Raw genomic sequence first — 12,709 nt, 5'->3', positions numbered from 1 at the left:
AGCTTTGCCTCTGGGCCGCCCCAGCCACAGGACTGAGGGGGCAGGTAGTGCACAGAGACCCACCCACAAACACCATGTCCTCTCTCCTCCCGCTGCTTTACTGGCTCAAGAAATCACGTGGTCCAAATCAACTTCAAGGGTTGAGAAAGCTAGCTCTTTATCGTGTGTCTAGAAGCTTCATTGGATGGAAAGAAAGTTACAACAGTACTACACCAGTCTTAAAAAAAAAAATGGGTTTAGCCCAGCACACCAGTGGAGATCTGAGCATCCCCGTTCAACACCAGCCCTGGCAGGAAAGTCCGTAAAACTCTTATCTCCAACAAAGCACTCTGAAAACTGGAACTGGTGCTGTGGCTCAAGTGGTAGCACACTAGTCTTGAGCTGAAGAGCTGAGGGACAGCTCCCAGGTCCAGAGTTCAGGCCCCACAACCGACAATAAATAAATAAATAAATAAATAAATAAATAAATAAATAAATAAATTCCCCCAAAGCAAATCCTCAAAGAAACAACCTCAGTAATAAGTGAGCTAAAGACTTAGAGACTTCTCTGAAGAAGAAATAAGAATAGTCAATACAGACATGAAGAAGTGTTCAACATCTCAACATCTCTGACCATAAAAGAAATGCAAATCATAACAACATTGAGATTTCACCCCATCCCAGTTAGAATGGCCATTATCAAGTAAACTGACAATAACAGATGCTGGCAGGGATGTGGCCAGAAGGGAACATCACTACACTGTCGGAGGGAATGTAAACTTGTTCAACCACTCTGGAAAGCAGTATGGAGGTTCCTCAAAAGACTTAATGTAGAACTTCCTAGGACCATCAATTCCACTCCTGGGTATTTACCCCATTGATCACAAACCAGTCCACATTAATGCCACCAGCACAACTATGCTCATGGCAGCATTATTTACCATAGCCAAGATATGGAATCAACCCAGATGCCCCTCAGCGGATGAATAGATCAAGAAAATACGGTATATGCACACAATGGAATTCTATGCTTCCATCCAAAAGAACGGCATTGCCACATTCCTAAGAAAATGGAAAGACTTGGAAAAAATTACACTAAGCCAAATAAGCCAGACCCAAAGAAACATAGGCTATGGGGTTTCCCTTATTTGTAATACTAGAATATGTGTATAAATTTACAACTTAATTCAATGGATAGTAAAAGACAAATAATTACACATGAACATGATTAATTAAACAGCACTCTAATCATTCACACACTGAGAACCAAGGAAGATATTCTTAGGAGAGGATCTCAATGGTTCAATAGTGATATACTGTATAAAATGATGCTTATCAAAATGGACTCCAAGAAATGGAAACAAAGTTTTTTTTTTTAATACACTGTTTTCAGTTATTTCTTTTTCTTTTTTTCTTTTTTTCCCTTTGGTTTATTCCCTGCTGTCACTGTTTTTGAATTTTGTACCCTTTGTCTTATGTATAAGTTTATCGATTTGGAGAAGGAAAGGGGAATCACAGAAATGGTGGGTCAAAGAGTGAAGTAATACAACAGTGATACTCACTAGACACTATGTTGGAAATGAACTTTACAACTTGGGGGTGAGGGGAGTTGGTGGGGAGTGGGAGAAAATGAAGGAGAAGGTAACACTGATCAGAAAGAAATGTACTCATTATCTTACTTATGTAACATCACCTTTACAATAAAAATTTAAAACAGATGGCTTCCATTTTACATCCTCTTTTTGTTGTTTTGTTTTTGATTTAGCATATTCTTCTAATATGAGGGGCTTTCATTATGGCATTTCCATACATGTACATATTGTGTTACCCATCATCTTTTTTAAATGCCCAGATACTTTTGGGTACAGTAAGGAACTAAAGCTGAAAGGTGATTATTTCATTGCTGTTTGTCCTTTCAGGCTTTGCTACTGGGGCTTGAACTTAGGTCCTGATGCTGTCCTTCAGCTTTTTAGCTCAAGGCTGGTGCTTTACCACAGCTTCATTTGTTTTCTTGTGTCCTCTCTCTCACACCCTATATCCAACCTGTAAACAAATTCTCTTGGCTATATCTTTAAAAGTTACCCAGAATGCAAGTACTTTAAAAAAAAATTTTATTTTGACTTGACTTTCTGGTACTGAAATGTAAATAAGAATCTCACAGACTTTCCTGCCAGGACTGACTTCAAACCACAATTCTCAGAATTTGGCTTCTTTCGTAGCTAGGATTACAGGTGTGAGCCACTGCTGCCTAACCACCATTTTCTTTTTGAATTATTTTGGTGTTTAATTTTTAAGTAATGGTGGATTAATAATAACTCAAAATAATTCCTAGAATAGCTACAATAGCAAAACAAGCTTCCATTTGAGGAAGTTACTTCCCTAAGATTCTACAATGTATCTTCGATTTATGAAGATGCCAATGGACAGAGAAGATAATGGCAAAACAGAATTAATTTCATTCTGTCTTTGCAAGCACATATATGTAATCTGGCTTTTCCCTGTCACAGAGAATAAAAGTAATGAAATATCAATTTTTACAAATGTAATTGCTCAATAAAGAAGCAAACTTATAGTTGGTTCTAATGAACACAGGTGGCATAAAACACAATGCTTGAAAGGCATCTGGCGAAAATTTGAGAAACAAGCAAATCTATCTTCCCATTCCTATAGCTTCCATCTCAAATGATAACTTTTCTCTGCCAAAAAAATTCTTATGAGAACCTTTTCCTAAGGCTCTAGTCCACCCATCTCCTGCTTGTATTCACTCTCCTCTGTGGAGAGTTTCTTTTTTGTTGTTGGTGGTGGTGGTCTGGGCCTGAATACTGGGCCTGGGTGCTGTCCCTTAGCTCTTTAGCTCAAGGCTAGCGCTTTACCACTTGAGCCACAGCATCACTTCCAGCTTTTTCTGCTTATGTGATGCTGAGGAATTGAACCCAGGGCCTCATGCATGCAAGGCAAGCGCTCTACCACTGAGCCACCTTCCCAGCACCTGTGGAGAATTTCTTTAGTAAGACGATGACCAAAAATTCCCTTTCATCTTTGTTGCAGTAGTAAAGAATAACCAGGCAAGGTATAATTGCATAATATCATGATGACTACTTTTTAAGAGTTCCTGGTCCTTGTAATCAACTTCCAGGGTCTCTGAAGCTGTGAGCTCCCCAAAGCTACACCACAGAAGCATAGAATCTACAGATTAAGTGGACAATGATTATGATTATTACCTACAATGTTATTACTGTTGATCACGCACTATCTATGCTAAGTAGGCATTGTCCTGCATGATTACATGTTGCCACCACAGCAGTCTGGAAGTTATTTTCTTCCTTCTTACCAATGGGGAAATGGAGGCCCAAATAATCAGCTTACCTATTCAAAGTCACACAAGCCAGAAGTGCTCATCACTCCCTTCACTCCACATCAATCAGACTCACGCTTGACATCAACAGAAGTAGTCCTTGCTGGTGTGAAGGACGAAGTGGAGGGTTAGAGAATGGAAGGTGCTGCCGAGCTTCTTGAGAGTTGGAGAGACTGGTTGTCAGGAGTCTGGTGATGAGCACACATTCCCTGCACTGAGCAGAAAACCTACAACCCTGTCCTGTTCCCGGAGCGTGAGTTCCTCCTACACCTCTATATTCAGCCTCTAAAACCAGGATGACCCTGTGCCAGATTCCATCCTACCTGCTATCTTTTTCTTATCGTTCTCACCCATAGTAGAGTTTGGTATGCCGATGTGGCTGATTGGCAGAGCCTAATTCTCCTGCCTACAACTTGACTACCAAAGATGCTCCAGAGGTACTGGTAGCCATGATTTGAGGATCATTGCCAGACAATCGTTGCCAGACCCTACAGCAAAACCTATGAGACCCTTATCTCATATTAACCAGCAAAAAGCTGGAAGTAGAGCTGCGGCTAAGGTGGTAGAGTGCCAGCCTTAAATGAAAGAGCTGAGGGACAGGCACTGAGTTCAAGCAGCAGCACTTGCCCCCCCAAAAAATGTTTGTGTGAGGGGATTTCTGGTTTCTCCCTGGAGACCTAGCATTAATTAGACAGGGAAATCTCCAAATAAGGAGAGACACTGGGCAGCCCGAGCAGCCTGGCCAATGGGCCCTGGCACAGATCAAGTGAATGGGAAAAGGGAGGTTCGCTGAGAAGCTTCTGTTGGCTGGGCTGGGCTGTCCTGGCCACGCCAAACGGCCAGACCTGAGAAGAAGTGGAAAGTTCCAGCAAAGGCAGGCTCTCCTCCTGTCCTCTGTGTGACGTATCATATTGGAATGTGCTATGGAAATTGCTGCTGAGCTTTATCTGATACCAAAGGATGCATGACACATTTCTCCTTCAGATACTGGTAAAAAGGACAGTCTGTGCCAATGCCAGGACGAGAAGGAGAAAAAAAGAGTAGGGTTTCTTAAACACTTCAAGTTCGGCTAAGGAGTGCTTTGGTCGATATCCAGAGCATCATCTTTGGAGTAAGCAAGTTCTCATCACTGCATTCAAATCTTTTAGAATGTTTTACTTAAGCTTTAAAGGTCACTGGGTAAAACACATTACCATTTCTCTGAACACTGCCAACAATAGAACATTCGCTGCTGATTATTTACAGTTTAACAATTATTTATTTAACAAAATAAATTAATTTAGAAACCTCACAATAAAATTCTATCACCGAATTCAGGAACTAACTCAAAATCTCTCTTTCCTGCAACCATGTGCATTTCCTAAAACACTGGTGTATGATGGGAGAATGGATTGTTGATCAATATGTCCAAGTATTCAAGTAATCTAAACCTGTGAATGATGTAAATTAGTAGTCCTGCTCCACAATACCTTAACTAATCAAATGAGAAGAGTACTTAAAGTATCTATGAGCCGCTTAACTGAATTGTTTTAAGAAAGGATATTTTTGGTAGCTTTAAAGAAACAAAAAATTTTAAAGCAAGTTTGATCTTTTTTCCTTTGGTGTTTTCAATCCTTTTTCTAATTATTCTCACCATTCTTTGAAGTAGACAACTAATGGTTGAGTCAGTTTTAAAATAGACTGTTTTTTCCTCGTTTCATGACATACTTGTTTCATATATCTGTGTATTAGAGTAAGGCTTTGTTTGTGTTTTGTTTGCCATTACTGAGCCTTGAACTCGAAGCCGTGCACTCTCTCTTGCCTTTGTTCTGTTTAAGGCTGTCATTCCACCACTTGAACCATAGCTCTATTTCCAGAATTTTCCTGATTAGTTGGAGATAAGAGTTTCACAGACTTTTCTATCCCTGCTGGTTTCAAAACATGATCTCCAGATCTCAGTCTCCCAAGTAGGTAGGATGGGTACAGAGTTTCAGTTTTGAAAGATAAAATGTTCCAGAAAAATGTAACAATGTAACCATACTCAAAAGCCCAGATTGTAGGAATAATATGTAATTACTTCAATTCAAACTAAAACATTAAAAAAAAAAACTTACTGTAGCTGGATGCTGATGGCATGATCTTAGCTGCTATTTCAGCTTTTTGCTGGTTAATTGTAGAAAAGAGTCTCACCGAGTTTCCTGCCTGAGTGGAGTTGAACTTCGAGCCTCAAATCTCAGCCTTCTGGGTAGCCAAAGTTACAAGCATGTGTCACTGCCGCCCATCTTAATCAGATAACTTTTAATAGTCTTTAAAATTTTTGCTTTTAAAAATTATCTTTAAGTAGTTGTACAAAGAGATTTCAATCGAACATGTCAATTTAGGAGTACAATATCTTTTGATTTTCACGTAGAACAAAATCTCAAGAAGTTAGTATTGAACAGAAATTCTAAGCTGAGAATTCTGCTGAATATATTTATTCGGATTGCCTTATCATGATTTGTTTTTCTACTGCTTAGCAGAAATATCTACTGACCTTACAGGAAATGAACTGGTTTGAACTGACTTGAAATAGGAGCGAAAGTGTTAAGAATTTGGGACTGACTTGTCATCTCAGCTACAATGATAACACACATTGGAAGATTGTGGTCCTGAAAAAAAGCAAGATCCTACCTCAATGAATAACCAGAACATAAAGGTCTGGAGGTGTGGTTCAAGTGATAGAATACGGGCCTAGCAAGCATGAAGCCCTGAGTTCTAACTCAGTATCTCCAAGAAGAGAGGAGGGAGACATTAAAACACCAGTCTCCACTCAGTGTCACCATAATTCATTAAAAACCATCCTCTTAACACCAAAATAGTACATCAGTCTTAATTTTAGAATAAAGGATGGTCTTTTCAGTGGGATACATCTGACTTCACGAAAAACATCGTAATACTATTTTTAACATCTTGCCTTTGTCCTTCAGTTGCTGACTGGCGAAAGTGTATTTGCAAACCAGCCTCATGGTCTAAGCTGGCACTGGGCACCGCTAGTGAAATGAAATCCCCTTTTGCTGAAGTTTTCTTGGGTCCCACCCACTTTATTATGTCCCCCAACCACTCTTTACCCTTCATCCATTCTGCTCTGTTCAGGGAAAGCTCAGGCTTCTCATCGGCTTCATCCCAAGGGAGAGTGGGCGGAGAGCAGGGATGAGAGAAGAGATGGCCAGGCTGCTGAGCATTCGCAGCAGTGGCTAGATTCTTCTCCCTGGGCCTTTCTTAGATTCTCCCCAGAGACTAACCTCCCCTCTCTTCTCCTGCCTCTGGTCAGGCTACACCATCCCCATCTGTGTAAGAAGTCCCTTCCTGCAGCTCTTCCCAGTCCCTCCTGTGAACAGCCACCTGTTTTCATCAGAAAACACATTCCTTATGGAAAGATGAAAACACTCAGGCGGAGGCCAGGGGAGTGCTGGGCTCTGAGTTACACACAGTCAGATTCTGAATGCAGCTCTCCAGGGGACTGGCCGAGTGCTGTGCTGGCTGCTGACCCCTCCCACCGCTGTCATCCTCTGGGACATGTTGAAGGACACTTTCTACCACAGCTTCTCAGTGCAGTTCGTTCACATTCTAACTTAAACCTCTTCTTGGATGGCTATGAAAGAAATCCCCAACACAAGAACAGTTTCTACTTTTGTCCGTAAAGGCTAAACACACGAGAGTGGTGAAATTCCCATGATGCCTTGAATTCTGATGACATAAATGTGCCTGGTATAACTGGTTGAGGTCTCAGGGGTAGGGACAGCACGAGTAAAGGCTTGTACCTGAGTGAGAAGCATAATCAGACAGTAGAAGAAGGGTAACAAGTGTAGGTCCGTAGGTACCTGTCAAGCAGGGGCAAATAGGAATGGACAGCAGTTGTTTACAGAGGGAGAGAGCAAACAGGAAGTGCAGCCATTGCAAACTGTGTTGCATGCATGCTTTATTTGCAGGAACTTACTACACCTCTCTGAGCAGGGGCCCAAGCATGTCCAGCAAACTCAGACCTTTTCAGGACATTTAATTCTTCAAAAGTCACCAATGGGGTTGGAAGTATGACTCAGGTAGTAGAGCACCAGCCAGTGAGCAAAAAAGTGTCAGATACCAAGTTAGAGTCCTGGTCTCAAATGAAAAAAAAGTAATTTTTCAAATGCTCTTCTACAAAGGTAGAATTTGTTGTGTCTACATTTTTACCTAGCAATCTGGCTTCTAAATAAAGGCACTATGTACACACACACACACACACACACACACACACACACACACACACACACTTATAATTAAATTTAATTATCTCAATTCACACACGTGTGTATGTGTGTATATGAGTTAACACATTATCAACATATCAGCACTCATAAGAAAACTTCAGCTGTTGAAGCATTTACCTGTATTACTTGACTGATGATTAGCTTTTCCACCACCTGACTTCGGCCTTGATCCTGCTCTCTGAAGGCAGAGACTGCCCCAGCAGGCAGACTTCCTTGGGGCTCTTTTCCCTGCCAGGGTCCCAGGCCCAAAGCCTGAAAAGTATTGCCCAATGAAGCCTCTGTTTCGGCCTCTGAGCATGAAGTACTTGTCCCTCTTGTCGATCCCCTGCTTGGCTGCTGAACCACTGGTCAATCAACAGTTACATATTGGGCTCCTGTAAAAGGCTCCCACAAGTCCTGTCTGGCCATTCTGCATATGGCCTATCAGAGACCATGCACCAATTCTCAAGGACAGGGGAAGTTTGCTCAGCTAAGCTTGGAGAGCAAGGTCATCTTGGGAAAGAGAAATAAAGATGCAAGAACAAGGAATGGAATAAGAAGATGACACTGGGTTAGCTTAGAGAAATCAAGAAAAAAAAACAGGGAAAGTATATTTTCCTCTGATTTCCCAAGTGAGAGACCTCTGCGACCCAAAGGAAATTTACTCTTACAGTATTGTATCAAGTTTGTTTAGTCCAGAGCCCCATAACCCCTAGTGTGCATTTGTGGAACAATCTAGTGTCTCTACTATAGTCAAGGAGTTTACTTAGGGTTTAATATTATTTACTATTATTTTAATTTGATCATCTTAGCTAGAGATATTTCAATTTCTGTCTTGACATTTAAGTAGAAAATATTAAAGACCAAAAAGTGGATATAAATAAAAATGAATTATTGAATTGCTGGAATTTATCGTGTGGAAATCCATGTGCATGTTTAATCCCCAAATATATATGTATATATGTATATATAATAGGCAGGCTGATAAATTAGATCTGTTGATAGCTAAGATACACATATATGGCTATTTCTCTTCATGCTTTAATATGCTTTGGTCATATTCACTCCCCCCCTTCAATTGCCTTTCTTGCCTCCACTCCTTCTTTTCTCCACATCCTTATACCCCTTCTTTACTTTCATGTACTTTTATCCCTTGAGATTCTCCATATAAATGAGAACATACCATACTTGTCAATGTGACTGGCTTCTTTCACTTAGCATGATGATCTCCAGTTCCATGCATTCTCTCTCCTCCAAATGACATCATTTCATCCTTTTTTAAAAAAATAGCTGAGTAATATTTCACATTTTCTTTATTCTTTCATCTATTGATGGGCACTTTGGTCAAATTTGATCTTGATTATTATGGATCCAGCTACCATAAGCATAGGTGCACAGGGTTCTCTGTTGCATGCTGATTTACATTTCTTTGGTTATGTTCCCAAAAGTGTCATATCAGGATCATGTAGTAGTTCTATTTTCAATCTTTGGAGGAAAGTTCTTGCTACTATAACGTGCTTGTCTTTGCATAAACGGATTCTCTTAAGGGAGTAGGGGAGGCAGAGGCAAATGTGGACACAGGTGTGACCGCTTTAAGGAATGAAAGGCATAGGTTGTAGTAGAGTGAAGGTATAGAAGGTAGGCTTTGCATTCCTCACAGCTGGTTTAGGTATCTCCTCGTTCTGCAACACTTGACATTTTCCCGTGTTTTTTCTGTACAAAATATCCCAGGTTTGCTTAATAACTTGTTTCATCTGGCTTTGACTTTACAGTGCCTTTATCTTCCTGGAAATGGCTGCTCTTGGCCAGTGAATTTCAGGGTATTTAGAGGAAAGGGCATAAATTAATGGATTAGTGGATGTGTTGCTGAGTTTGTTCACAGATGTTTTTTTTCAATAGCCTCTTGAGATCAAATATCAGAGTCTGCCTGAAAATAACATCAGGTATTCCTAATGCCAAGGGAATAGTTTGACCTCTTGACAATACCCTCTTTCCAAATGTTTCGTAGCATGCAAGTATGTCCAAGTATAAATAGACAAAATGTTTGCTTTGAGGCTTGTTTTATGGACTTACTCTTTTATTTAATTTTTATTTTCCTTTTTGAGTCCAGATCAGGCTGGAAAACTCATTCTCTGAAACCTGGGTTGGCTCTGCACTTACTTCAACCTCCTACTTCAACCTCCTGAGTGCTGGGATTACAGACATGTGGTGTGGCATAATACCTACTCTTTTTTTTTGTATTTTAATACTTTTTTATTGTAAAAATACTGTACAGAGGGATTACAGTTACATGAGCAAGGTAATGAGTACATTTCCCATCAAGCATTGTTGCCTCCTCCTCTGTTTTTCCCCTACCATCCCTTCCCTCCCCCCTCCACAACTACACCACCCTCCCCACCCCCAGCAGAAATTGTAAAGTTCGTTTTTCAACATAGTGTCTTGTAACTACTAAAACCATCCTGGGATAGAGAGAACCCTTGGTTCATATTGCCCCTAGTATCACCAGTCCAGTCCCAAGATGCACCCCTGTGGCAACGTTTTGGGGGGAGGACGGGGAGGGATTAAGATAAGTTCATTAAGAAGTTTATCAAATCAGACCAGGTCAGCATTTTTCTAAGACCATATCAAAGAAATGCTAAGAGGTTACAGGCTGGGGAAAGTCGCTATAAAGCACAAAATAAGCTATAGGCTGGGGCAGCCCACCGATTGGCCCCGTCCAGCCTCATCCCTGTCCTTCTGGTAATGAAATCCGTGAGAGGACCAATCTGGGGTGTTTAGTAATGGCTGCCGGCTTGGAGGCTCAAGACTGACCAGGCAGGCTGGGAAGGAAGGACGGGCAGCGGGAGGTGCATGCTTTCTTCAAAGAGCGCCTAATGGCAAACTTATGAGGGTGCTTCTGCCGCTGGATGGGACAGACGTTGGCTTTGGGACAGGTCGGTTGTGACCAGCATAAATTGGCTTCACCCAATGGAAGTTCATTTTCTTGAGAGGCCAGTAAGTAGCAGAGACCCACAGCTCGGCATTCACCGTAAACAATTGTTAAGAACTGAGTGAATGTTTTCTCTCTATGGTTGGCCCCACTTACCAGCAGATGGCTCCATTGTATCACCAGGAATTGCACACGTGTAAGGTTAATGGCGTAACCAAAGGGAAAAACAGAACAGCCCTTAGACCTTTAGAAACAGAGTTCCTTCTTGATGGGGTTCATCACAAGCAGCTGGGACAGAGGGAATTTTCGCAAGCAAGCAGGACAGACCCAGAGAGGTTGTGAGGTCAGAATGTTAATACAGAGGAGCGTTCTCTTTTCATGTTTTCATGCTGCTCTGTAGTCGTCACATTAGCCGCAAAACAGTTAGGAAGTGATTTGACTCTCTACAGAACCTGTAATGATTTCTATACCAGTGTGGCACCATCTGCTTATAGCACAAGAAAAGCAACCTTAGAACAATGTTGAGAGGCAGTATGTATACATGTGTTACATCTGAGTTACATGGCTGATCTCTGGGGAAGAATGATCCAAGACTCTTACCTAGCGATGCCTTGTCTTTGGAACACTTTTGATAAGAGGGTGAAGGTAAGAGGGACCCAGGGATGTTTTTCTCAGAAGTCTTTCCTGATAGGTGGGTGTTCACCATGCAGTGATTTAGGTGACCCCTTCCACTAGGGAGAAACTTTGAGCCTTAACTTGTGACTTGAACAAGAGTTGTCCATGAATCAGATTCTACAAGGACTCAGAGTAGCTTTCTGAAAGCGATTTCTTTTCGCCATTCAATTTTCACTTTCTAGTCCAACACACTGAATTGTCAACTAAGATCGATGGTTAGTTTTAATTCTCTGTTATTACTGTTTAGAAAAAGAAGGATTAATGTGATCCTATGAATTAAGCCGCTCCTCAGTTCATAAAGTTGTTCAAAATGTGCTCAGGAAACTAATTGAAAGTAATGTTGGTTATTGTTTTAAAGAAAGAGTCGTTGGACACTGGGCAGATGACTTTGACTTCGGCCCAACTCAAGTACTTGGAGGTTTGCCTGAAGGAAGCAGAAGAAAAGGCGAAAGCTTTAACCGAACAGGTAAAACCTGCACGGGGGCTGGACGTATAGGTTCTTCAGTCACAGGATGGAAAGTGAATCTCTGACATATTTTAACCTCTGTCTTTGGGGCTTCCACATGTACTTGGACACACACACACACACACACACACACACACACACACACACACTTCCCTTACATACATGTTATGCTCACATGCTTAAGCATACACCTTGCAGGAGCATGCACACATATACACACATGTATGCACACACACGTGCACATATAACCATCCTTGTAAACCTAACAGGACTTACTTTAGTCTATATGGAACTTTTCAGCCTTAAACTTTTTTCCACATTTACATCTTCTTTGATTATTATTATTATTATTATTTTGGTCATTCACCACAAACCATGTAATCCTGATTACAGTGCGTGGTTTTCCTGACTAAGAAAGGCGTATCAGCGTTTATAAAGAAACAAGCCCAAAGACACATAGGAATGACACAGAATAATTTTGGTAAGCTATCTGAAGACAGCTTACTTGGAAGAGTGATTCTCAAACATTGACTTCCTTCTTGGAGTCTGAAGACTCTCGGAAGCCAAGCAGGTCACAGAGTGGAGCTTGGCTTGGGTCATCAGCCTGGGCACTGCCAGAGCGGCCGTTGCCGGTCATGGGTCCCAGATCGCTGACCTCAGACATGGCGGCTGTAGCTAGCAGAAAAGCCCAGATGGGGGAGCTGAGCCATTTCCCAATGACATTAGCAGTGAACTATATGTCATTACCCCCACCCCACACCTGCTTCTCCAAGCTGGATTCCAGCCCAGGGCCCAGGGCCACCAACGCTCACTCTTAGTGAAAGTCAGTGGAGAGAACAGGAAAGAGGAGACCTCAGTATAGCAGCATGCTTGATTAATTTCCCATGGACTGGTATAGACTGTTGAGAGAATAGTGTCTGCACTCCTTAGAATATTTTTTTATTTTCTTTAAGTAGTAGTATAAAGGGGTTTCAAGTCAGCACCGTTTGTAAGTACACTGCATCTTGATCCATTGGTCTATGTCCCTCCCCTTGATCTCATCCTCCAGTAACAGTGTGTAT

General features: G+C 41.4%; 1 protein-coding gene across 3 annotated transcripts in view; it reads left to right on the top strand.

The window, feature by feature from the left end:
- The window catches only part of Ccdc192 (coiled-coil domain containing 192), a 160,099-nt gene that overhangs the window by 7,767 nt on the left and 139,623 nt on the right, over positions 1-12,709 (top strand). For all 3 annotated transcript variants that reach the window (XM_070034130.1, XM_070034129.1, XM_070034128.1), the window contains exon 3: positions 11,541-11,648. In XM_070034130.1, coding sequence (XP_069890231.1) covers positions 11,541-11,648 — 108 coding nt within the window. The remainder of the gene's footprint in view (positions 1-11,540; positions 11,649-12,709) is intronic.

The sequence above is a fragment of the Dipodomys merriami genome, unplaced genomic scaffold (assembly GCF_024711535.1).
Source record: "Dipodomys merriami isolate MVZ:Mamm:240054 unplaced genomic scaffold, mDipMer1.0.p SCAF_24, whole genome shotgun sequence".
Classification (NCBI taxonomy): Eukaryota; Metazoa; Chordata; class Mammalia; order Rodentia; family Heteromyidae; genus Dipodomys; species Dipodomys merriami.
This window is presented reverse-complemented; position numbering and strand designations above follow the sequence as displayed.